A 27,559-nucleotide genomic window follows, 5' to 3' on the forward strand; every position below is an offset into this window, starting at 1 on the left:
TTGCTCCAATTTCTACTCTATAAATCCAAGTAAAGAAAACAAAGAAAATCGCCCCAAGGTGAAAACTGGAAATGGGAGATGCCTCTTCCTCACCTGCCCTGTTTCCAATTCCTCCCCAAACACAATTTGCTGAAATCAACAATTTCTTGCATAATATTTCATTCTCAGCCAATTAATATTCTTCTCCTTGAGAAACCTCCCAAGAGAAGAATTCCTGAGCAGTGTTACAGGCTGGAAATAAGACAGAAATCCCTTTCTTGATCCTTACAGCAGCTCGGGGGTCACTGCAATCAAGTCTCCTTCCCAAAATTAAAGGCCAGGAATGCTGCTACACACTGGATATTTATGAGGAAGGAACAAAAACGGAGCTAAAAATGCTGCTGGGTCCTTCAAAGACAAAGAAGGCTCAGGAAAACGAGGCATTTTCTCATTTTCTGGGAGTCTTGCAGGGAGATTTGGGATATTTTAAGGGGCAAACTGGGAATGAGCTTGGAGCGAGTCCAGAGGAGGCCACCAAGGTGATCAGAGGGATGGAGCAGCTGTGCTGTGAGGAAAGGCTGGGAGAGTTGGGATTGTTCAGCCTGGAAAAGAAAAGGCTTTGGGGTGACCTCATTGTCCCTTCCAGCTGAAGGGAGGGAAAGGGAAAGATGGGGAGAGACTTTTGGAGGGATGTAGTGACAGGACAAGGGGGAATGGCTTCAAACTGGCAGAGGGGTGGGATAGATGGGATATTGGGAAGGAATTGTTCCCTGGGAGGGTGGCAAGGCCCTGGCCCAGGGTGCCCAGAGAAGCTGTGGCTGCCCCTGGATCCCTGAAAGTGCCCAAGGCCAGGTTGGGGTGGAGCTGGATGAGCTTTAAGGACCCTCCCAACCCACACCAGTCTGGTATTCTATGATTCCGTGCAATCCAGGCAATTCCCATCCCTTCTGCAAGGTCTGGCCAGGGACACTGGATCTGCCCTAATGCTGTGCCAAGGGAGGGGACAACAGGGTGTGCACAATGGAGATGGGGAAGACCAGGAGAATATTGAAAAAAAATGAGGGATCCAAAGCAGTGGAGAAGTGCTGGGTGGAAGAGTCGCTGAGCTGGGGTTGATCTGGGCTGCTCCCGGGTGACAGGCTCTATAAATAGCGCCCAGGTACTCGCTGAGACGCGCTTTATTAACGGCACATGGCTATAAATAATGCAAATGCTCCTTCAGGAAATGAAGGAGCCATGTGCTCGTCCCACAGAGCCTGCTCTGCCAGCTCACCTGGAGAATCCTCAGCACTGCTGGGCACAGGGATGCTCAGGGCTGTGCGCAGCGAAACTCCGGGAAAAGCCAGCCAGCCCCAAACCACAACACTCTGCCCCACTTTTTTGGGGATACCCTGCAAATCACACAGTCGTGGAATGCAGAGCCACTGGGAAACGAGTCTAAAAACCCTGTTATTTAAAAGGATTCCTCCAGCTTTTTTGAGCCAAGTGGTACTAAAAAATTATAGCCCTCTCTTGAACTCTAAAGGTCAGCTTGACAATGATCCTATAAAGAGGATTTCCTGTTCCAAAGGGTTTCCCTCTTACAGGAAAGCACTACCACAGACCTTTAGGGTTTCTTTCAAACTGTGGGACAGTGACCATCAATTTCTTTTTTATTCACCAGCACAGAACTGGCACATTGGGCATCCAGAGGAACAACCCTAATAAAGAACAGTTTCATTAAGGGACCTTAAAGTGCCATGGGAAATCTGCTGCTCTTTCAAAATTAGCTCTTCTTCATCCCCACGATTTCAAACATCACTTGAAAAACTTCACTTGGTGTAAATAAATCCACTGCCAATCTCGAGCTCTGGGAAGAGCTGTCATGTTTGCTGACACACAGGATTCCACAGGGTTTTAAAAACAACTTAATTGCACCCAACTTGCCCGAGAGTCTCTTGCTTGCTCACCGTTAAATGCTCGACAAAGGATCAGCATTACCCCTGCTTACTGACAGGCAGATTAAAGGAAATTATTTGTCCCGAGCCACTGAGTGGTGGCAAAGCTTACTGGGGGCAGGGATCCTCTCAGTGCACGCCTGGGCTCACACCAGCACATTTCATTTCACCTCGAATGAAAACTGCTCTCTGCAAGGAGCAAAGGAACTGAGAGAGAATTTTTTTCTCTCTGTCCCCGTTTGACTGCCACAAAATCACAAGTTCAGTGTGCCAGACACCTCCTGGGAGCTGGCAGGGAGGAGGGCTGGGCTCTCTGGGGTGGTACTCACTGGTCTCTGCCGTCTCGTACTCGCTGTCCCGCAGCAGCTCGAAGATGTCCACCTCCACCCTGGCCTTGCCCGCCCGCTCGGGCGCGCGGTTGATGCGGTTCTTGGCCAGGGTGATGGAGAGCCTCTCCCCTCTGCTGCACTCCATGGGGTCATCCAGGATGGCAGCTGTGGGGGGAAGAAGGTGTTGGCACCGGTTAGGCTTGGGATCCGCACTCCCCTCCCATGCCCACGCTCCCTGATCCCTGCAGGAGCTCCGCTGCTGCTCCCGTCACCACCCGATGGCGCATCCTCCTTCCCACACGTGGCCTTTCCCGCTGCTTCTCCCACTCCCCAGGTCTTGCCAGACAGGTGGGTGGTGAAATCTCGGCAGCAGCCTCTGTTTTACCTGCTGGAATGGCACAGCACAGCCACCCACACTGCCAGGCTCCCAGCACCCACTGCCACACGGGCTGGGTGCTCCCAGAGAGGCACATCCAGCTGTCCAGCCCAAAAAACGCAGATCCAGGCACCGCCTCACATCCCAACAAAGGCAGAACGTCCCCAAAAACCCCCGGATGGTTCCTTTGTGGAAGCATTGAAAGGGAGCTGAGAGCTGGAATATTTCAGGAAGCACGTGGGCAGCCGTGGGTGGGGAGAGACAAATATTTTTCAAACAGAAGGCACTTGACTCTTGAACCCAGCTCCTGGGGCTGCCCACTCAGAGCTGTGTGAGGCAGAGGGAGGTGGGGAGGGGTATTATTTTTGTTTTCTTGAGGGAAGGCATAAAGGATTCAGGAGTGGAGCATTCGTGCCAGAATTTCATGAGGAGCTGGCACCCCAGTGGGTTTTTTGGTAGGGAAAAGCAAAATTGAGCTGAGAACTGAAATAAAACCCAGCAGGGATACCCTGAGTCCCAAGAGCAGGACACCGAGATTTGGAAGGCAGAGCTGACTGGGACCAGGCTTAGAGCAGCTCTGGGATGTTGTGCTGGAGGTGGCACTGAGGGATCCACAGAGGGATCTGGGCTGTGCCTGGGAGCTCCTCATTGCTCCTGTCACCCTTCACTGCCACCACGGAGTCTCCAACACGGCCCAGACGCCTCTGGCTGGGGCCCGGGCTCCTTTTCCTTTGGCTTTCCTGCCCCTGAGACTCGCTTTGACCAAAAAACCTCAAAACAGAGCCTGATTTCAACACCCAGCTTGCACCACGTCTCAGGGCTCTTTTCCCAGCCTTGTCCTGCTCATCCCACTGGGATCTTTTCTCTCCTGGCACAACTGCAGAGCATCTCTGTGTCTCTGCCCTGCCCTAACCCCAGCAGGGGAAGCCCAAAGATGGCCCACACCAGCCTGATTTACTTCACATCCTGATAACACTCAAGAATTCCTTCTTTTCCTATCTCTTCCCAGTTTTATGGGAGCTAAATTGAGTTCATCCTGATCTCATTATGCAACAAAAAGGGTTGTGCTTTCCTCCAAGGCCAGGAGCAGGGTTTTAGGATATTAATATGACCGGTGACTGCTTTTAATTACAACAAAGCTGGGAGAACAATTTGCTGCAAACTCCACTTTTCCAGGAGAGAAGCAGAGGAGAAAGTTTCTCACTGACAAAACATTTCCTCCAGCCCTGCTCCCAGGGAAGGGTAAATCCAAGTGCTGAGTCTGATGAACATCACCAAATGCAGCTCCTGCTCAGGTGCTGATGCTGCGAAATTAAAGATCAGCGGTGGGGGAGTGGATGTCAGCATTCTCAGATTCATTAGTTTCTAATTTAAAGCTTCAAAATCACTAAATTAGGGAATGTTTTCAAGTATTTTCCTAATTGGCAGCTTTCAAACAAAACCCACTTTCACTGACGTACAGTTAAATTATTTTTAAGTATAAAAACAGTCAAAACCAAAGCATTTTGAATCATTTCCTCAAGCCAGCTAGGCAAAAAAGTTTGCACAAAGATTTTTTTTTTTTCTCTCTATTCAGGATGGGCTTTTCTATTCTTATTTTTGAGAATCTTGAAAACTTCCTTAAAGGTGAAGGGAAGAAGGGAAGAAGGGAAGAAGGGAAGAAGGGAAGAAGGGAAGAAGGGAAGAAGGGAAGAAGGGAAGAAGGGAAGAAGGGAAGAAGGGAAGAAGGGAAGAAGGGAAGAAACCCAAAATAACAACAGCAAACTCTTTTCCCTACTCAGCTCTGGTTAAATTTGAACTTTGGGGGAAAATACAAGAGGAAGGGGAAAGTGCAAGTTTTGGAAAATAAGGAATTCAGATGGAGAACCTGGATCCAGGATGGAAGTGGCAGCAGCATTCCTAGAACCCAGATGAACCTCCAGCAGAGCTTCCAGTCTCCCTGTGAGATTTGGGATAGGAAACCAGCAAAATGTGCTCATTTTGGGAGACTGGTTACTTTAACTAAATATTGAACCAGCCTCCAGGACTGGGGAGGTAATGAGGCTGAACTAATCTTTATTTATTAAAGCCGGAGGATGAAAAAAGGTCATTTAATGTTTAAAAAAGGTTGGTTTTAAAGCTTCATGGCTCAGGACACTGTGCCAAAGCTCATCTAATAGTGGCATCATTAAGTATGAACGAAAATCTTTATAGAAATTCCCTTTCATCTCTTCCTGTCTATTAAACAGGGGAAGATGCATCAAGTAAATCTTTAATCCTGAAGACTTACAGCAACGTCTTTGAACTTTGTTGCCCTCAAAAATCACTTCTATCTTCCCCATTGTGATAAATGTCTCCAGTCTGGACTGCTTCTCCATGAATGATGAGAAAAATACTGCACAGGGAGCCAGGAGCACCTGGATCTGCAGCGCCTGCCTCAGCACTGCTCAGGATTCCCCAGGCACTGAGAGTTGAGGGAAGCCAGCAAGGACTGAGCTCTTCTCAGGAAGAACATCTCTTCCCATGGGATGGTCCAATCCTGACAGAAGAACATCCCTTATGTCGTAATAATCAGCTTTTTACTCAATATGTGCAGATTTCCATACAATTAACACAAAATCCACACTCCAGAAGTGCCAAAACCAGGAGAGTTCATCCCTTTGGAGGAGCTGGGTAATAATCAATCAAGCTTCAAGCAACAAGTGACTTCCACTGCAGATCTCCATCAGACACAGATTTCAAAGGCAACCCTCAAAGTGAATGATTCAACAGCAAGAAGCAGAAAAAAATAAAAGTATAATTGGGAGCCAGAGAAATGCAAGGGGATGGGATGGTGCCTTCTGAGAAAAGCAGATTTCAGTGACTGTCCTGCAGGGATTTCCCAGCCCTCGGGGATGAGCAGACAGGATGGGGAGACAGGAGACAGGAGCAGGAATTGGTGCTCTCTGCTGAGCCAGGGACTGGGAAAGGAGGAATTGGTGCTCTCTGCTGAGCCAGGAATTGGGAAAGGAGGAATTGGTGCTCTCTGCTGAGCCAGGGACTGGGAAAGGAGGAATTGGTGCTCTCTGCTGAGCCAGGAATTGGGAAAGGAGGAATTGGTGCTCTCTGCTGAGCCAGGGACTGGGAAAGGAGGAATTGGTGCTCTCTGCTGAGCCAGGGACTGGGAAAGGAGGAATTGGTGCTCTCTGCTGAGCCAGGGACTGGGAAAGGAGGAATTGGTGCTCTCTGCTGAGCCAGGAACTGGGAAAGGAGGAGGAATTGGTGCTCTCTGCTGAGCCAAGGGCTGCACAAGGAGCTCCCTGTGGCTTCCCCAAGCCCCACATCCCTGAGCCCACCCAGGATGGGGCCATGTGGCCACAGCCCTTCCAGCCCCGAGCACAGCACTCTGTGACAGCAGATGCTCAACCCCTCCTGCCTCTTCCCCTGGAAAAACTTCTCCAGGGGGAGGAAGGACGTTCATTTCTCACCCCAAACAGCTCAGCTGTGCCAGAGAAGCGGCCGGGGGCCAGGCAGGGCTGTCACTTGTGTGCTCTCTGAGCTGCAGACAGCTGTCTCCCAGAGCTGGGTGAGATCCAGCCATTGTCTGACTCAGTGCTCCAGCCAGCTCAGCCAGCTCAGAAATCCAATCCTCTCCACCCTCAGCTGGTCCCGAGCAGGGCTCAGGAAGCAGAAAGGCTCCATCCTCTATTCCCCAAGGCCATGTGGCTCCTGGAGCACCGCCTGCCCCAGCCAGACTCCCAACATATGTGCCCTGACAGGCTGATCCCACTGCAAGGCAGCTACAGCATCACTCCCCAACTCATGATTCATCCAAAACCTAATGAAGTCACATTTTTATAACAATAACAGCGAACAGATGCTACTGGCAGGATCATACAACAGACTGTGTGCAGCTGACCTTTCCCTGTTCGTGGCATTTTTTTATTTATTTACATTTTCTCAGATGCTTTTTATACCTTTGAAATGTAAAGTCATACTCAGAAACGCGATTTCCATCTCAAGGCATCTCTTGAAAATGTAGATTTAACACAGCACTGGCTTGGTAAACAGGATATTTCACTGTTCATAGGCTGTCCCTTCAAGTGAAAAACACATAAAGGTACCTGTAGTATTTCCTAAACATCCCAAATGACAACTTAAGATCACACCTACAACCTCTTCTGATTTATGCTGTAAACACAGCAACAGAACCACTGAGGTTGGAAAAGTTCTCTGGGATCATCGAGTCCAACCTGTGCCAAATCCCTACCAGAGCACTGAGTGCCACCTCCAGCCCTTCCCTGGACACCTCCAGGGATGGGCACTCCAAACCTCCCTGGGCATCCCATTCCAATATTTAACAACCCTTTCCATGGGGAAATTCCTGCTGGTGTCCACCCTGAGCCTGCCCTGGCCCAGCCTGAGGCCGTTCCCTCTCCTCCTGTCCCTGTTCCCTGGCAGCAGAGCCCGACCCCCCCGGCTGTCCCCTCCTGTCAGGGACTTGTGCAGAGCCACAAGGTCCCCCCTGAGCCTCCTTTGCTCCAGCCTGAGCCCCTTTCCAGCTCCCTCAGCCGCTCCTGGGGCTCCAGCCCCTTCCCTGGACATGCTCCAGCCCCTCCATGTCCCTTACTCCATGAGGAGCCCACAACTGGACACAGACTTCCAGGTGCCTCCTCACTTCCCTGCTCCTGCTGGCCACACCATTCCCTAATCCTCAAATCCTCTATGCCCCCTTTATCAAATTAAGAGCTCTAATCCCAGTCCAGCCCAGTTCAGCCACCCAAAAGATCCAGCACCTGTCACTGGAGCCGACCAGTCCTTCCTCTCCAAACCAGGAAACCCAAAAGCACTCCAGGAAAACATTTCATTCTTCAAACACCCCTGTCCTGCTGAGGAACAGCAGGATATGCCCCAGGGACCACCCCAGACCTGCTGCTCCTGCTCCCCACCTCGTGAACTCCAAACCTCCAAAAACCTCCAAAACCACGAGGCTGCAGGGTCAGGGGATTCAAAATTGTTGCCAAAATTGCCTTATTTTGTGCTTTTCTGCTCGGCTGAATAAGGTATCAACCCTTCAGGCTGTCAGTACAGTAAAGGAGAAGAAATTTGCACAGTTCCTCATTACAGGGCTGTCAAGTGGAGCTCCAGTGGAGAAACAGGTGGGATTGTATTTCCATTATAATCTCTGAAGTGCTGCTTAAAAATAAAATAAAAAGGCGTCAACACGCTATTACTCTGCGAGGAAAGAGCATCTCATCAAGGAAAAAAGGAGATCTGAAAACATAAAATCTCCTTCACAAAGAGGCTTGATAATGTTTGTCTGGTCGGGGTAGCAGAGGGCTATTTATTGCTCTTGGCCAGCACTGGAAATCTGCATTTAAATGGAGCTCCCCTCTCATTCCTGCTATCCAGTGAGAGCAAATTCAGAGGGGAGAGAGACAGGAGGGGAGACGTGATAAAAACAGCTGAGGGCTTTAGTTCCTGCTGCCTGAAACACAATCTCTCTTTTATCTTCTTTAATAACTGCTTTGTGTACATCAAATCAGAATTACATTCCCCCACACCTGGAGTTTCCAGGAAAATTGAGAAGGAAGGTGGTGACCTGTCCGTCATGCTGGGATGCAAAGCCTCAGTGGGATCATCCCTGCATCCCAGAAACATCCTCCCTCTGGGGCAGGCAGGGAAAAACCCTGCCAGGCTCCTCCTCTCACCTGATTTTGGGAACATAAATCACTCTCCAAGGCAGCAGCAAACACCCTGAGCATGAAGAGAGGAGTAGAAGGGCACAGGAAGAAAAGAAGGGGGTCTGGAGTAGGAATGTCCCAGCCAGAGCTGGCTCATGGGGTCTGAGCCCAGCCTCTCGTAAAAAAGCAGGGTGGCAAACTGATTTTAAAGGGAAACTCCTGTGGATTTCCACAGCCAGACTTGAGGCACTGCAGCTGTGGAGAAAGTCCTGATCTGGGGATTTAAATACTGGGATTGTGACCAGTTAAGTCCCACTCCATGCCCTGAAAAACCTGCCCAGAGAATTCCCAAAAACGAGGAGAGAAAAGCAGGGAGGAGGAGGAGGAGGAGGAAGAATGAGGGATTGAACCCTCCCGAGGTGTAAGGTCAGGGCTGCTGTAGGGAATGGGATTTTGACTTTGGAAGAATGAACACCAGGGGCTCTCCTGCATGTCCAGAAAGCCCCAAAACCAGGGAATTCCAGCCACCAGGAGCTTGTTTCTGCACAGGTGAATGTGGTGTGATGGGATGGCTTTTTTCTGTTTTCCCTGAAACTTTGTTCCCAGCAGGAGCTCCCCCCAGCACTGCCCTCTAATCCAGATTTTCAGCACCTCTGCAAAGCCCCATCTGTCAAACTGGACCAGAGTTTGCCAAAAATCCAAGCTTCTGCATGGCCACCCACATCCCCTAAATGCCTAAATCTTCTTTTCTTAGGAATCCAGCCTAAAACCGCTGGCCTGGGTTGGGAAGATCATTTCTCTGCCTGTCTTTTGCTTCCTTAATGTCAAGCTGAGTTTCCAGAGGAAGTTTTTCTGCTCATTTTCGTGGTCTCAGGTGACTGGCAGCAGCTGTGGTTTTGTAGGAAGAGAGCACTGGGAAGCCCTGGTGGGGCCAATAAACTTGGCAAGACCAAGAAAGGAGCAAGAACTTAATTAAGTCAGTGGAGAGTATAAATTTAAGAAAAATAACCACAGAAACCCCAAGTGCCACTGCCAGGCAAGCAAAAAGAATGAGGAAGGAAGAAACAATGGGGAGAAATCCTGAGTTCCAAAACAAAAACAACAACAAAAAAGCCAACAAACAAATGGGAGAGTCCAGTAGGATTTATGGCTCTAATGATGGATTTGAGAGATGGCAATGAGTAATGGAGCTGTGGGATCTGGGGCTGGAGAGCAGAGTGGGGGGAAGAGCCTGAGGCAGGAAAGGACCCAGACCCCACAAAATACCCTCAATAAATGTGTTTTGTACCCACAACCCCACAAAATCCCAGAGCTCCGTCCCCAGAGGTGGCTGAGTTTCAGTGGCTATTCCAGCACACACAAAGATCTGCAACGCTTTGGGATTTTCTGACTGACAGGGATTTAAGGACAGAAATATTCCCAAACCTTGCACTTCGCCTTGCAGGGGGAACCATCTCCTGAACCTCCTTCTGATCACAGGTTGGAAAAGACCTCTAAGATCATCAAGCCACCACCATGGTCACTAAACCCTGTCCTCAAGTGCCACCTCCACGCGTTTTTGGAACACTTCCAGGGATGGTGACTCCACCACCGCCCTGGGCAGCTGTGCCAGTGCTTGACAGCCCTTTCCATGGAGAAATTTTTCCTAATATCTAATCCAGGCCTCCCCTGGTGCAACTCGAGGCCGTTTCGTCTCATCCTGGTGAGGATGAGACAGCAGGGTAGAGGATTTACGGAACTGAGGGTCCCTCTAAAGCCACTGAATTTCCATTAAGTGGGGCTTTAGTGACCGTTCTCCTCTGAACCCTTCCAGGTATCTCAGCATTCAAAGTGCATTTGCTCTCCTTCCAGCACCTCCCTGCTTCAGGGGCATCACAGCTGTGCCTGATCCCTCCCAGGCTGGCAAACCCCAGTGCACTGCAGGGGATGCACAGCTCAGCCCCAAGGATGGAGGGGGGTCCCCCACCCAGTGATTAATCCACACACAGAGACAGCGAACGGCCTTGGATGTACCCATAACGCCAAGGTGAGAAGGGGCCAAACGTTGCAGAGGGATCTGGGGGTTTGCTTGCATTCACATGGAGAGTTTGGAGATAATTTGCACCACTTCTATTCCTGTTACAAATCCCTGGGCGCTGCTGCTGTGACAAATCTCTAAAAGATGGACCCAAGGACAAGGACCCACCATGCTGGATGTAGATATGGCAATTCCTATAAAGATATGAGCCAGACAAATGATAGGGGAAATGATTTTCATTCTCTCATGATGGATGAAGAGTGAAGAGATAAAGTGGCTCCTCAAGGTTTTCCAGGACCACGTGGCCAATAAACAGATTTAACGTGCCAGGAGGCTTCAGAAAGCCTTGTTTAGAGACTCAGCCTTTCTACCACCAAAACCTGACACTTGTGCCTCGATCCTCAGGCACTTGAGGGCATCACAAAGTCAGCACCGTTAGCAGATCTTTTGGGAGGTGGGAATCCCTGGAAGCAGGAACGTGGATAAACAGGTCAATGCCACATGGCGGAATGTAGATGGAAGAGTCAAACTATGCTTGGGAGCCTTTGGGTTGGAAAGGACCTTAGAGGTCATCAAATTCCACCCCCCTGCCATGGGCAGGGACACCATCCGTGGACAGGGACACCTTCCATGGACAGGGACACCTTCCGTGGACAGGGACACCTTCCATGGACAGGGACACCTTCCATGGACAGGGACACCTTCCGTGGACTGGGACACCTTCCGTGGACTGGGACACCTTCCGTGGGCAGGGACACCTTCCATGGGCAGGGACACCTTCCGTGGACAGAGACACCTTCCGTGGACTGGGACACCTTCCGTGGACTGGGACACCTTCCATGGGCAGGGACACTCTCCATGGGCAGGGACACCTTCCGTGGACAGGGACACCTTCCGTGGACAGGGACACCATCCATGGACAGGGACACCTTCCCTGGGCAGGGACACCTTCCCTGGGCAGGGACACCTTCCATGGACAGGGACACCTTCCATGGGCAGGGACACCATCCGCAGGCAGGAACACCATCCGCAGGCAGGAACACCTTCCATGGACAGGGACACCATCCGTGGACAGGGACACCATCCATGGGCAGGGACACCTTCCGTGGGCAGGGACACCATCCGTGGACAGGGACACCATCTGTGGACAGGGACACCTTCCGTGGGTAGGGACACCATCCGCAGGCAGGAACACCTTCCATGGACAGGGACACCTTCCATGGACAGGGACACCTTCCCTGGGCAGGGACACCTCCCACTAAACCAGGTTGCTCCAACAGGAAAGCTGAAAAGATGAATAAAGGTGGGAAAAGGTGACACTGGAAACCTCACCCCTCTTGAAGAGGATCCAGATGTCTCAAACCACATCAAAGGGTTTGATGCAGGTATGAAACGACACTCGAGCCCTCCCCTGCCGTGCCTCGGGACTGTTTTCATCCCTGTGCTTTCCTGCCAGAACAAACACCTTTTGCTGCTGAGTCACGCTGGAATGAGATGCTAAGGAGCTGCCACAGCAGATGTGGAAGCCCTTCAGATCCAATATTGATCAATCTGCACAGCCTCTATTTATTTCTTTTTTTGCCACTCAGCCTTCAGCTGATTTAATGGGTTTGCTTTAACATCCTCCTGCCTTCCCTTGTTCGTTTGCTCTGCCCACTGCAATCCTTCTGCCCTGATGGCTTCTTCCCTGACTTCTGGGTGGGAAAGAAAAACAGCAATTTGCTTTTCCCTGGACTCTAATGTGGTTTTCCCTGCCTTTCTATCCATCTCAGCAGCACACTGCTCATTCATCTAATCCCAGGATACTTTTCCTGGTCGTTTGGACCAAAAAAAGGCAGCTCCACTTTGTTTTTCAGATGGCTTTTTGAGAGAAGGGATATGCAGAGCCCTGAGTGAGTGAAGTGATGCACAGCAACATCCTCGCTCGGAGCAATTTGTCTCAGCATCCTCTGGAGACCACCCCTAAGTGGGGGGTGTCAGACATTGCCTGGAGAACCCCTGGCACAGCAGAAAAACAACCACGAAATCCTTAAAAAGTTACTCCAAGTTTTCCCAGACAATCTCTGCGGTTCCTAGTGCAAGGCTCTCCAGTGTGGGTAAACAACTTTTGGGCAAACAGCTTTTGCTTTCAGCTTGGGAGCTCATTACAGATTTTCCTGCATCTGGAAAAGTTTGAAGACACCACACAGAAACTGGAGAGGGCAAGTGAAGAGCAAGAAAGGAAGGGGGGAAAGCAAGGACACAGAAAAGGCTCAGCTGCAGAGAGCAAATTAAAGCAGACATAAAAACTCTTAGTGAACAAGGCTGAACAAACCCGAAGGAAAAGCTGTTCCAGGCTCCCGGGGATGTCAGGAATGATGGAAGAGCCGGGATCGGGGAGGAACCAGCACCAGCACTGGGTGAGGATTGAGACGTTCCAGACCCAGCCAGGCTTGTAAAGCAGAGTGAGTGGAGTGAATTACATCCCCTGCAGTCTGTTCTGAAGCTTCTTAGGGGGGATCCTGAATTAGTGACATTAATGCAGCAAGGAACAGGATCAGCTTCCCAGTGATAAGCTTAATTAAACAACAGAGTTATCCATAGGCTGGGGTTTATGTTATAAATAAGCAACATTTATACTGATTAATTGAAGTCATGGTTCAGATCGTTAAATCCTCCTCCTTCCAACCATCTTAATGAGGATACCTGCAAGAGCTGAAGCCAGCATTGATGTTTGACACTTGCAAGCCCAAGCACACACTTAGGGGAGGGCAGGGGGCCTTGCCAAGGCTCTTTCCCACGGCTCCTTCCCACTGTCTCGTATTCCAGTGGGTGGTCCTGGAATTCCTGCTGGGGGTTTCTGCTGGGGCTTCACTCTCGCTGCTGTCACGGGAGGAGTCAGGGCTGGCAGCCTCAGGCAGCACCACGCTCCCAGTACTTCTCCAAGTCTGTAAAAGACTTCTTAGCACAGCAATGAAAACATCTTGGAGACAGCCAGCTGTGTCAGCTGCCCTCACAAATCCAATTCTTTTTCATTATCCCAGCCAGAAGAGCCTGCCTGGAGAAACAGGGCTGCTTTATCATCCTCCCCTGCCTCTTCCCACGGGAGAGATGTCCTGGGCCACGCCTGGGACAGCAAACTGTGACCCCAAACCTCCCCTCCCTGTCACCCACTCCTGGCCACCCCTCTCAGCTCATTCCATGCTCACAATAACACCCTGCAGGGTTAAAGGGGAAAACCCTTCTGAAAGGCTTCACTCCATGAGATTGGAGGTTTAGAGATAAAAATCCCACTCCAGCGCCACTCTGAGCCAGGATCAATTACAGATCATGTCCAACACTTATTCTAATTGGAATTATGAAAACAGAGCAGACCCTTTGTCCCTTCCTTTTCAGCTTTCTGCTCCTTCCTCCCACAGCCTGAGAGGTTTTATACAGCTCTAATATTTCAGAGAGTGGCCTTGGTGCTCTGAAGTGAAAAGCCAGCTTGGGAGACCATGGTTTGCTCCAGCTCATCCATCACATCTGCTCCCAAACCCAGTGGTTATTAAAAATTAGAGCTGGTCAAATTATTGTTATATTTTGACACATGGAGAATATTATTATCATCCTTCCCTGCTACCCCCAATCCCTCCCCATGAATCATTCATGAGTCTCTCCTGATTCCTGCAGAAGAGCTGAGCTCCTGCTTTGTGCAAGATGGATTTCCTGCCCAAGGAGCAGAGCCACAGTGGAGGGAGGCTCTGGAGGGAGCCAAGACGAGGCCCCAAGTCTCTAATGAGCCCATCAAATGGTCCCAACAAATCCTGTAAGGGTGATTACCAGCCCCATCATCTCCTCCAGCCTTTTCCCCTTTTTCTTAACACAATCCTATCAGATTGGGAACTGACTAATGGCAACAATAATAAAATAAACTTCATTTTGGATCCGTTGCAGGATTGGGGCTATTTCCTCCATCTCTTCACCATCACAGAAACTGTCTTTTAAATGGATAACAATGATTGTGAGGGCCCAGTTATTACCTTGAAACCTCGCATTTTGATATATCCAAAGCTGTTCTCTTACATAAATAACAGTTATTACTGTACAGTGATTTTCCTCCTTCTGTATTTCCAAAGAGTTCCTGCAGGAGATGGTGGAGAAAATGGATTCCATTAATGCCACACTTAGGCCCTGTTGCTTTCATACTTTAACTCCCATCATTAATCTCCTTATGTGTCTTTAAACAAATGTCATTCATCCCACAGCTCTCTGGCAGCAATTCTTCCCCTTCCTTTCCCCCAATCCCCTTTTCCAGTTAAACAGGAGCTCTTCCTCCCCTGACTCATCAGTGGGTGTTGTGCTCCTGCCAGTCAGGGACAAGTGTTTTGTTCAGGCAGCTTCCTGCTAATTACAAGGGAAAACAAGAGAGCCCACAGTCAGGGGAGACAACACATCAGAGGGAGCTGAAAATCCTCGGCGAGGATCACTTTGCTGAAGGGAGAATTCCAAACTAACCTTGGAGCAGGAGTCCCCATGACTTGGGCAGGTTCTCAGCTCAGGGAAAACATTGCCTGTGGCACTCAGCAGCCTCTGAGCATCCCACAAATGCAGCTGCCCCACCAAAGGTGCCACTTCTGTGTGATTTGAGGATGAACAAGGCCCTTCTTCTCGTGACAGGCACGGGACAACTGCAGCTCTCGGCCGTTTGCTCAGGACTCTGAAACAGCTCCATTTCTCAGCAGCCAGGGAAGGGCTGTCACCTCCTTTCCATGGGGAGAAGAGGCAGAAAATGCAGCCCAATCCTGCCCCTGGGGGGTAAAATCCCACCTTTTCCAAGGAGTCGATCCCTCTCCTTGATGGAGCAGCACACACCACCAGCATTTGAGTCCTGCTCACCCTGCCAAGGTCACAATGTCCACCCAGCCAGGGGAGGACACGCTGACCTCCCAGCAAAGGCAAAACCCCCCATTTTCCAGGCTAATTAAGGCTAATTATGCACTAGCCATAAGGCACGTGGGCACAGGACCGCAGTTCCAGGGAACGGGGATGCATTTTGCGGACACAGCACCACGATGTCACCCCCCCTCCACATCTGCTCCTCTCTACACCCTCAAAAGAGGAGAGTCCCTCCCCAAAAAACTCATTTTCATAAATGGTTTAACAGCAAAGCCAAGCCAGGATTGTGAACTGGAGATAAATAACCTTCACAGGCTGCCCAGCTCGGAGTCACTGATTTTCCCCTGCCACCTCTGGAAGCAGAAATAGCAAAGATTAATGCTTGGAGTGACCTCACGTAACTCCTGGACATCTGGATTTTCCTGCTCTGTCCTGCTCCCCCAGGAGTGCTGCCATTCCCTCTGCCCTTGCTCAGCCACAGCCTCTCCTTCATTATCATCTGTCAAGCCCAATTAACAAGTGCAGTGACATCCGGGGACATGATTCCTCAAGTCTCCTGCGAGAGCCACTTGACAGGAGCCTCCACCCTTGAGAAGACAGGTGAAAGTCCCCAGAAAATTGTCATTTCTCCCCTCAGGATCCTCCCCTGGCAGCCCAGAGCACTCACTTGGACTCCCCCACCTTTTAAAAATACCCATCCCTGCTCCTAAAACCCGAATTATCTCCCCTTTCCCAACCATCCTACTGGATAAAAGGATTTCGGGCCAACAACTTGGTGGTTTGCAGGTGCCTCCTCTGAGCTGTTTTCCTCCCTTCCAAACCTTCACAAAACGTGCTTGGCTGCGTTTTCCTGATTAACCCCTTACTGGGGAGTCTGCACAGAGCAAACCCAGCAGGAAATGAGGCCAGCACGAGCCACTGCATCCCTCCTGTTTGAAACAAGGGGAAAGCACAGGGAAAAAATCCAAAATATTCCCCTCAAGAGTGGCAAAAGCTCAACTGGAAAAGTGCTTTTCCTAGGAAAACCCCCTCTACATATCTTTAATATCATAAAGCTCCTTAATGAGCTGGAATATTCACGAATAAAAGCCTGAGCTTGTGTGGGAATAGCTCCTAAACCGACTGGCTCTGATGCTGTCCCTGCTGCAGGAGGTCACTTTCTGCCTCTCCTTTAAGTGGGTAACTTTGCTGCAAGGTTGTGGGTTTGCTTTTTTTGTTGTTGTTGGGTTTGTTTGCTAGAAAAAAGGTCATCTAAAGGAAAAAACAAAAAGAGGCAGGCTGGGATAATTTTTTGGCAGAGAAGCCCTGACAATATCTTCTAGGTCAAAAGTGGTGTTTCTCGAAAAATTTAAATTTCTTGAGCCCAGCAAATGTTTTTTCAAGGAGTAGAGAGGGTTTTCATTACTTTAGAAGTCTCTGAATGAAGGATTTTTCCTGTAGAACATCATGAGCCAAGTTGTGAGATGCTAGTAAAGTCCAAAAATAAAGGATATTAATCACTTGGCCGCGACTTTATTATTTATTATTTCTCATCTAACCAAATCTGATACGTGTTTGCGTGAATATGTATAAATAAAACATGAAAAGACAACCTTTGTTTAAAATTAACTGGTAAGTTAAAGACTCCAGCACTACCAAGAGCAGCCAAATTCCGTCCCTTTGCTCAGGGGAGCTCAGCAGAAGCGTCTCCATTTCCTTTCTGGAGCAGGAACTTGTGATTCCCATACTCCAGGACTTCCCACAGCCCTTCCTTTCCTAAAATCTCGACAGCAGAGCACTCACCCCCCAACTTCGTCCCCTCCAACACTTATTAAACCCCACCACGTACCCAAACTGAGAAGCTTGGCAGTGCCCACGGCTCAACATCGAGAGCTTCAATTAAATCAATTAGCATCCCCATACATGGCTAATATTGGAGACGTAGGAGAGGTTTTATTATCCAAATAGAAAATCAGTTTGTGTGTCCAGATGGTCACTGGAGGCGCTGGAATTGCCACACTCTCGCTGTGTTTGGGCCCGTTTCAATGGCACCAGCCCTGTTTATCAGCTTGGAGGAGAGCCTGTGCCATCTGGGCGAGAGGAGGTTCATTGTCTGCCTGGCAGGCACGGGGTAAACACGGCTCCCCCACCCACTCCGCTGCCATTTATTAAATGTTGAGTCTGGGAAAGGCAGGAGAGTGCTGGGAACTGAGTTTGGGCTCAGAAAGTTCTTGGAGGAGAAGGATGCTCTGGGAAGATGCTCTGGGAGCTGCACCCCATGCCTTCCTGCTCTCCTGCCTGCAAGGGGGTGCTCTGGGATACTCAGGGGGCAACGAACGGAGCCAAAATTTTAGCCCCAAACCCCTCTCGGCACCTGCTCCTCCACCTGCGAGCACCGAGGAGCTGGGAGCACAGCACCAGCATCTCTGATCTGCTCTTCAGGAGAGCCACAGGTCTGAAAATTCCAGTTATTTCTAAAGGCAGGAGCCAGCCTGAAAAGGGGAACGGGAGGCTCTGAGGCAGCCAAATTACCCAGCGCTGCTTCCTGTGCTACAAAGGAGCTTCAAACCCGCCGGGGTTCAGCCCCAGCCATCGAGCGAGCTCGGGACGGGCTCAGCAACAACTTCTGAGCATCCCCAGCTCCCATCTGGCTGTGTAAAGCCAGCGAGGCAGCGCTCACAGCCTGTTAAGTCTCTAACTACTGCTAAAAAAGCCTCCCATTAGCCTCCCGATGTCACCTCCGTGTTGGGAAGAGCGAGGGATAATCCCTCTGTTCTCACACCCTTTATCCAGTCCGGCAGCAGAGATTTTCCCCTCATTATGCACCGGCACTCGTGGGTTACACATGGGACAGGCACGGCAACACAACCCACAGTGACAGCTCGGAAGTATTTGCCTGTGCATGAATGAAAAACATCGTGAAAGGAGATTATTGCTGGGAAGACGACCGGGGGGAAAAAAAAAACAACAAACCAAAAAACCAACCTTGAGAGACACGGAGCCTGCTGTGGGTGTGCTGCAAGTGAAACAGGCTACAGAAGTGGTTCTGTACAAATGGATGTACCCTTCTCTCATGACATCGCCTCAATTAAGTTTTCTTGTTGAGGTAACCTGGAGGCAGCGCGGCGAGGTAACACATGGCAAAGTCTGCCTGTGAGGGGAAGCGCAGGGTTTTCCTGACTCGAGGTACAGAAAGCAATTTATTGTTCTTTTTTCCCCTCTTGCATTCAGTGTTTCTGACGAGGTCAACAGGCAGGGAGCTGAGAAAGCCGGGATTCGGATTCAGATTTCACACATCAGAGGGGAAACAGTCAAATCAAAAAAGCTCTGGGAGCAGTAACTGAGAAATTATATATATATATATATATATGTGTGCTTTTTCTCACCTCCAGCCCCATTCCTTTATTTTATCAAAAACTGCCACATTAACGTGGTTTTCAAGGAAATGCATAAAGCTCTCCTGCATTTCCCAGCACTGTGCTGGTTTGCAGTGATAAAATGAATTTTCCAGCCACTGGCCGGGATGGGATCAGGGTGCTTGAGGGCACACAGGGCTCTCCCTTGGGAACAGGGATTTTCCTGGTGCCTGGAGTCCCGTGGGTGGGTCAGGCACAGCCGGGTACTGAACCCAGGGAGGATTTTTAGAAGATGAGCAGAGGCAGAGTGTGAAGCATCAACCCAAAACCAGCTGCAGCCAGTGGCAGGATGAGAGGAAACTGCGCCGGGGAGGATCAGGTTGGACATGGGGAGGAATTTCTACATGGCAAAGTTGTTAAACATTGGAAGGGGTGGCCCAGGGAGGTGGTTCGGAGTCCCCAGGGAATGACTGGATGTGACAAGGTGAGGATGGGCCACGGGTTGGACTTGAAGGTCTGGGAGGGCTTTTCCAACCTCAGTGATTCTGGGATTCATTCGGGGTCCTTCCTTGCTTTTCCTGTCTCGTGCAGCAGCAGCTGCCTGAGGTGTTTCTCCAGCAGCTGAGAGCTGCAGCTTTCCCCTCTTACACAGACTCCACAGAGCTCCCTCATCACCCTGTCACCTCCCAGCCACCTCACAGACACCCCTGACATCCCTCCACAACCCCCTCCCATCCCCACTCTTTGTATTTCACATTAAATCCATCAACAGCAACGGCAACTCAAATCCCAGCCTTTAAAGTCTCCAAGCTCGCTCACTCTTAGGATTTCCCTTCCCAAAAAAAGCTCATTTAACCTGACGTTCCTAATTCCTCCCACCCCGGGAGGCGCAGCCAGGGATTTGCACAGCTCTGGCATGGATCTGCCGGGTCTCCAGAGCTCTGTCTGCAGGGAAAGCCAAAAACCCCTCTGCTCTACCTGGAGAGGCTGAAGGACTCAGGATTTCACCTCGTTCCTCCGTGCCCCGACCCTTCTCTGGCAGCTGAAGTTCCCACATCATGGGAAAGGCAGGGATATCCCTCTTTAAGAGCCTGTCAGCTTAACCCAGGCCTAGAGAAGCCTCTGGAAGGCTTTGGAGGGGGCTCATCCCTGGCTGCAGTTAATCCAGGGGCCACACACAGCCTTTGGGGAGGTGCTGGGAGCTTCCTTAAGTGCTTTTCCTGATCAAAACCCTGCCCCCAGGGCTGGGCATATGTCCAGCTGCTCCAGATGTTATGGAAACCCCAGGGGATGGAGAAAAACCTGAACACAACCAACCTGCAAGCTCCTCCAGAGGCTTCCCCTGGCTATGTTTGGCTTTCCTCTCTCCCTTCTTTTTATGGCTGCTGCTGTTTCTGTGACCCCAGAGCCGAGAGCAGGACCCCTCCTCCATTAGCAGGGACGGAAATGGTTTCCCCTCCGAGCAGCAGCAGCGCCAGCAATTTCATTTCCTGAGTGTCTCTTAGTCTGGAATACATATTGCTTGCTTAAAGAGCCCAAAAAATAATAATAATAATAATAATAATCCCATGTCCTACAAAGCCTCAGCTCTCCACCAGGGACAGGTGAACGTTTGTGAGGGACAAAAACGGGACAAAGCGCTGGAGTTTGGTTATAAAAGGGCAAAAACCTTCACACTTCATCATGAAAACGCCCCAAGATGACTGGGCTGATGGAAGGTGTCCCTGCCCGTATCAGAGGGGAATGGGGTGAGCTTTAAGGTCTTTTCCAACCCAAACCATTCTGGGATTTTGTGACTGGTGCAGAAATCTCAGCCTCCCCCAGGCCCTGGCAGCCAGGAGCCAGCAGAGCCCTGCTTGCCACAGGTGGGTCAATAAGGTTAATTTAAAAATATGAAAACACACGGGCAGAAGGGAAAAAAGAGAGAGCGCTGCTTTTCTTCTGCCCGTGTTATCTCGCCAACAAGATCCAGGTAACAGCAAACACGAAAAGCACAAATACAGATTTGTTATTACCTTTATTTGCTGCAGGGCCAAGGGGAGGCGGCAGAACTGCACCTCCTCTCCTACACAGCCGAGCAAAGCTCCCTTCCTTATTGATTTATGGGGCAGGACTCCCATTGACAAAAGTAATTAGGCTAACAGTGATGAAAGGAAAATACTTCCCCTTAGAGGTGCAATTATGGACACTGCTGAGCACTTAACCCGGGCTGGATCTCTCTGAATCACAACCAGCCACCGGACAGCGCTGATCCTGGCCCTCCTGAATGCCACTTCCATAAGGAACACTCCAAAAAAGGAAATTTTTCCCATTTAAAGTAACTCTGTCTGCCCGTGGTTGTTCAGTGGGAGTTCAACCTGCACCTCAGAGCTGGGTTAAAATGAGAAAATATTAATTAAAAGAAAGGTGCTGCAGAGATGCAACCCCCGTGAGGTGCTGGAAGAGCCCAGCACGGCACCAAACAGCTCAGGAAGGACAGGCTGCCTGTCTCCCTGACTGACAGGAATTTTGGGCAGCTCACCACGGAGCAGCAGGAGAGGCTGGATGCTCCCGTGGCTCCGGGTGCCAGCTCGCCTCACCCTCAGCCTGGGCAAACCCCCAGCACAAACTAGAGTGACCCCAGGGCGCTGCCAGCACAGCGTGATGCCAGCAGGATGTCCCCAGAGTGTCACCTCCCTGTGCCCCACGCCTGGGCACTGCCAGGGCAAGAACAGGAGATCAGCACACGCCAGAGCCGTTGCTCCCTGACTGCATCCCACCTTTTTAATTTCCTCCGTGCCGGAGAGAGCTCGGCTGCTCCTCCATCTGCTCCAGGGCTGGCACAAACCCCCCTTTGCCCTCGCTGCTCCCCGCCCTGCGCCAGAGCTCAGGGGGGAGGATGGAGAGGGATTCCAGCTCTCCCCGTGCCCCCACTGAATTCCTGCCCCTCCACCTCACCCAGAGTCAACCCAGCAGGGTGAGGGATGCTCGGCAGCACCTCGGCATCACTCCCTGAGCGATGGCACTTTGGAGATGCCAGCACTCATCGCTGCCTCTCCTCCTTCCCTCCTTGCCTGCTGCCCTCGGAAACGGCTCCAGCAGCACCCAGGGGCTGCCAGGAGCCCCTCAGGAGCTGGGATGAGGAGGGGGAGAAGGAAGGGGAGCAAGGGGGATGCTCACGGGGTGGTGGCTCACGGGATGCTCACAGGATTCCACGGAAAACATGGATTAAACCCATTGGTCATCACTGAGGGCACCAGAACTCACAGGATCCCACAGAAAACATGGATTAAAGCCATCAGTCAGCACTAAGGGCACCAGAACTCACAGGATCCCACGGAAAACATGGATTAAAGCCATCAGTCAGCACTAAGGGCACCAGAACTCACAGGATCCCACGGAAAACATGGATTAAAGCCATCAGTCTGCACTAAGGGCACCAGAACTCACAGGATTCCTTGGAAAACATGGATTAAAGCCACTAATCAGCTCTCAGGATGGCACAGGAGCTGCTGTTCCCATGCACTCCTGGCCTCCCCCGCAGCCTGTGCACCCTGCAGGAACCCCAGGACTCTGGAAAGGATGGGAATTTGCTTTGGGCACACACCTGTGGGGCACAGGTTATTCCAGCAGCATGGAAAAGGAGCAGTGGGAGAGGCAAAACCCCACAGCCACATCCCTCCTCCGTGCCCCAGTTCTCAGCCAGACCTCATTTCATCGCTTCTTTTGTAAAAGCCTTTTCTGTTTATTTTCACAGCAACTTCATGATCCCTTCAGCAAAGCTCTGCACCAGGTTCTGTTCTGCAGTCACCAAGACAAATGGCATTACAATAATTCAGGCTCCAGGCACAGCCATCGTTAATGCTCCTGGTTTTACTGGGAGTGTGCAACAGCCACACAATGGATTTTTAAAAACCCTTCCTGACTTTTATCCCTGGCAGGGAAAGGCAGGAAAACCAGAGGGTTTTCTATCTCAGCACTCTCCTTGTTCCTCAGTTCTATGTGGATTGATCACAAAACACTCCCAGAGGGTTTCTGATCTCTTGAAGTTTTTTATCAATCTCCTCAGTTTACAAATTTTTACTCCTGGGCCAAAAAAAACCAACCAAACAAACAAAAAAGCATTTAAAAAACCAAAACCCTGTGCAATTTCTGTGCTGAAATTTATCGCTCAGTGGCATCACCATCAACCTTCTAGGAAGAAAAACTTTCCCTGGAAGTGTCCAAGGCCAGGTTGGATGAGGCTTGGGGCGACCTGGGATAGTGGAAGGTGTCCCTGGACTAAACCATGTCCCCAGGTGCCACATCCACATATTTTCTGAACACCTCCAGCGTCAGTGACTCCACCACTTCCCTGGGCAGCCTGTCCCAGTGCTTTCCAGCCAGAAATTTCTCCTAATATCTGATCAAATGTGGGGGTATCCATAGCTGAGCTCCAAAGAGAAAAAGCTGGGGAGATGAAACTCCTGGAAAAATAAACTGAAGCACAAATCCCTTTATCCAGCTAACACCGAGTCCACAGAAAGGTGACACCAGAGCTCTCAGGGGAGCCTGGAAATGTCACCAGCTCTGGGGACAGAGGGTTCTGTGCACACAAGTCCGAGTCCAAATGAGCAGCTCAAGCCATGAGCTCCACCCCAGCTGCCTCCAGCAGGGCCAGTTTCTTTTGGTGCCTCCCAATTTGACATTAAGAGCCCCTGTTTGTGTCCCTGCCTGCACTTGAGCAGCACCTCCCAGCAAACGGGGCCATCCACGTGCCACAAACAGCAGCAATCTGAGAATCTAAAAGCCAGCAGAGCCCGGGCAGGGCGAGCTGGGTTTATAAAAACCCCTCATTAAACCAGCACAACATCTGTTCCCTGCGCAGCATCCCGGCTGGCATGCACTTCCAGGAGATTCACAGCCCTCTCCCTCCAGCTCCACGCTGCTCAGCTCCCATCAGGGTGCTCACAACAGCTCCATCCATCTCCCAGCCACGCCACCCAAAGCCATCCTGGAAGGAATTATGGGAGCAGGTCTTGCTGCACTGAAAGCGAGCATTAGCCAAACTTTGCTCCATAATTTTCCTCCCCTTTTAAGCTGTCTCGTTCCAGAGAAGACAGTGAGGTTTACACTCTGCAGGAGGAGGGGGTTGTCTGTGTCTCTGTGCATCTTCTGCACAGGTGACTTCCAGGTTTTTTCTGCCAGCATCACAAGAAAGGAGAAAAAACCGAGTCAGGTAAAACCCGCAACCCCCTTCATTTCCCCACCACCAGCCAAAAATACCCTTCAGAATCCCTTCAAGGAACTGCTGCAGCAATCTCAATAATTACCTTGAAAGTTCTGCTGCCATAAATCACATCAAGACAAACTCTATTCAAGTGTTGTAACCAGGAGAGATGATGGGGGCCTTGTACAACGGCCAATGACCACGGAGGAGTGAATTAAGAACATAAATATAAGTGATGAGGGCCATTTCCTCACTGTGCCATCCAGTTCTGGAAAACACTTGTCTTTTCTCATCAGTGCTAAACTGGAGCTCCAAGAGCTGCAGGAGCGTGCAGGGAAAGGGGTGGGAAGCTGCCAGGGGCCAGGAGCAGAGGACAGGGCTCTGTGGGTAAGGACTAATTAGATCTTGAACCAAAAGTCTCCCAGATCTCCACACCACCTGCTAAAGATCTGAGCAAACACCACCTCAACACATCCAGGCTGGCTATGCTAAAACCCAGTGATTAAGGTGTTTGTCCCAACGGCACTGAAAAAAGAAACTCAATATAATTCACTGACGATGAGAGCAAATTTGAAATCAAGATTTATTTGCCTGATTTTCTTTTCTTTTTTCCCCCTAATATTTAACCTTCAAATTCCCAGTCTGATTTTCCTTGCTGCTGCATACATTATTAAGAGGAGATTTCAAACCCCTCTGGTCAAGCCTTTGGGAGGCAGAGCAGGGCTGGGTTTATTGCCCTTTTCCCTCTGCAGCCACTGGTTGGGGTTTGTTTCCTTTTACATTAATTATTCCTGCTTTTGCTGATCACAGCTCCACGGTTCTGCTCCACTGGAACTCCCCAAGACACCTGGTGGGGTTTTCATTGCCCAGGTGGGCTTGCACAAATAGTTCATCATCTTATTTTGCAGGAGGGGCTGGAGCTTTCCATCCAACCTCACATTCTTAAACCAGAAGCAGTTTCTAGACCTGCTTGTTCAAAGAGGAGTTTTCCAGACCGGCAGGGTGACTCAAAAAATCCCTTTTTCCCCCCTATATTTTCCATGTCCCAGTGCTCCTCCCTAAATAACGAGGTGCAGTGCAGCCCAAAGCGCACCCAAAATGCTATAAAACACCAAAATGCAGCTGCTTCCAGTGTGACACCTCAGCCAGCAGCTGCCTCCCCCCTTCCCACCCCTGGGGAAGGAGAATCCAATATAAATCACAGCACAAAAGTTGACTTGACGTGTTATAAACACTCTCACTTTGAATTCAGTCAATAATACTTTGCATTACTAAAATATGAGTTTACAATCATTTCTCATCTGAAAGCTGTTTAAGCAGTAAACACCAGGCTCGTTACTGATGCCCAGTTTGCACTGGAAGTATTTAGTGCTTTTACTGATTTTCCCTCTATTCTCAGCTCCTGGAGTTATGGGATGCCTGCCCACACAGCTCCTATCATCCCAAAAAAGCCAGGTATTTACACCAGGAGGTGGCAGGTTTTAAACAGATGTGATTTACAAATTATCACACGTGGTGAGGATTTTCGAATGAATAAATAAAGTGATTTATGCTGCGGAGAGGCTTCACGGAGAGATCTGAACACCCCCAGCTCCAAGCACACAGCAGGGAAAGTCTCATTGTATCAGAGCATCCCTGTTCCCACCCTGATCTACCCTGGATAGCTCATAACCACCTGCCGAAAATACCCGACTCCTCTTATCCCAAAAAGCGCAGGTATTTGCACCAGAAGCGGCACGTTTTAAACAGGTGTGATCTGTAAACCACCATGACAGGTCACGAGGCTTTTCAAATAAATACGTGAAGTGATGTATGCTGCAGAGAAGCTTCACAGAGAGAGCTGAACCCACACAGCAGAGAAAGGCTCATCCTACCAGAGCATCCCTGTCCCCAGCCTGGTCCACCCTGGATACTTCATCACCACCTGGCTGAAACACCTGAGTGGTTTTTGAAGGTGAGTTCCCAGCTCTCCAGGAACTTGTAGGACAAAGCCCTGCACAGAGGAGAGGCACTGGAGTGGAATAAGAAAACACAAGGCACAGATGGCAGCGGCTGGGGAAGCTCTGACCGTGAGAGAGGCACTGGTGGCAGGTCACTGTCACCTTCCGGCAGGGGTTTGATCATGGCTAGGGAGGCTTTTTTCTGCTAGGCAAACAGTCAGGAACTCGGAGTTCCAGGTGGAAATGCAGATATTTCAATGCAGCCCCAGCCTCTGGCCCATGTTCCCAAGCTGGCTGTGACAGGAGTTTGCCAGAGCAAACAGCAGTGCCCTTAAAATGAAGTTTATAACTCGCTCTTGTTTATCTGTGTCTCTATTGCTGCTATTAATATTTAATGTCTCTGGAGGAAAGGTTCCTCTCCAGCAGAACGAGCCCTGCTGCAGCATTAATCAGAGCACCAGCAGCCCCGAGCTCAGCTCCACGCCTCAGGGTTCCCGCGGCACATTCCTGACCTGGGGAAAGGGGAACAGGCTCTGGGAATGCTGCCCGCCCTTCCCCTGTCTCCTGCCAGCTCTGAGCCGCTGGTGTCAGCCCCACAATGGCTTTGAGCACCCCTGGGAGGAGAGAGAACCATTCCCAGTCTGGTCCCAGCACGAATTTCTGTGACCTGAACCTCAGGGTCCACACCCAGACCTTTGTCCTCAACATCACAGCTCCCTCTTGATCCTGAGCAGAGGAATCCACGGAGAAATGAGGGAGAAAAAATTGACTCTGGAAGGCACAAGAACCTTTCTAAAAGCTCTGCATGGCGGCTCATTAGGACCTGGCTGGGCTTTGCTCTGCTCCCACTAACGATCCCCTTCTCCTGCCCCCATCCCACCTCACTGGACAAACCCCTTAAAGAACCAGGGCAGGAGCTGGTGTTTGATGTCACCCCATTTCCCCCGGCCCTGAGCATCCTGAGAATCACTAACTGGCTCAAATCACCAGAGCTCTGCACTTTGATTTAACCCTGTGGAAAAGGCATTGCTGGAGAAGGCAGCAGGAAGATCATGAGGTGGATAAAGGCAGCGAGGGAACGGGATCATTAGTTTACACAAACACGCTCTCCCAGACAGTCTCAAATCCCAGACTACAGACTAGAACAAAGCCAGCCCATCACAAAAGGGTTTTTCTACCTTGCCCTGGCTGCCCAGCATCCATGAAGGAAATGAAATAATCCCAGGGAAGCAACATCCACTGCTTGGAAGAGCTGCTGTGGCTGCCACCACACACAGACAAAGAACTCCACAGAAACAGTGCGAAAGCAGCCTCACACCAAGCAGCAAACGAGCTCCTGTTTCTGCAGCACAAAAAGTGGGGCTGATGTTCTAATCCCACGGGATTGCATCCACAGGGATGTGGAAGTTTCCCTCCAGCTCCATGGGCAGCCTCGCTGAGGTGATGTTTGCTCTGTGGAATACAGATTTTTCAGTCCAGCCCTTCTTGCTGGTACTCAGTTAAGTGAAATGCAGTTGGAAAAATTATTTCCTTTCCTTAAAGTACCTGAAACAACCCCCCCCACCACACACACACACACACTCCTCCTTCCATCCTGGCTGCCAAATCTTAGCCCTGCACTTCAGGGCCAATTCCTCCTTTATTTACTGGAAGTTCACTCTAAATCTTTTAATACCAGAAATGCCAGTCCTCCAAACAATTCCTCTGGCTACAACGTTAGTCAGTTCCCACCTTTTCCATCAGTGTTATCATTTGATGGCACATCACCTTTGCTTTCGTAAGATCTGGGCCGTGCCTTTCCTCTCCTGTCCTTCCTGGTGCTTTTCTATCCATGAGATTCCAGATTCCACCTCCTGACCAAGAGGTAGAATCTGGAATTTTCCTCTCTTTCTGACCACCAGGAAATATCAATCCATGCATGGATCCATGCAGGAGATTCCAGTACAAACACCAATCCAC

General features: G+C 50.3%; 1 protein-coding gene across 1 annotated transcript in view; it reads right to left on the reverse strand.

The window, feature by feature from the left end:
• GRIK4 (glutamate ionotropic receptor kainate type subunit 4) overlaps positions 1-27,559 on the reverse strand; it is a 173,126-nt gene that overhangs the window by 64,534 nt on the left and 81,033 nt on the right. The window contains exon 3 of the mRNA XM_048328833.1: positions 2,246-2,410. Within this exon, the coding sequence (XP_048184790.1) occupies positions 2,246-2,410 (165 nt within the window). The remainder of the gene's footprint in view (positions 1-2,245; positions 2,411-27,559) is intronic.

Source organism: Corvus hawaiiensis, chromosome 25, assembly GCF_020740725.1.
Source record: "Corvus hawaiiensis isolate bCorHaw1 chromosome 25, bCorHaw1.pri.cur, whole genome shotgun sequence".
Taxonomy (NCBI): domain Eukaryota; kingdom Metazoa; phylum Chordata; class Aves; order Passeriformes; family Corvidae; genus Corvus; species Corvus hawaiiensis.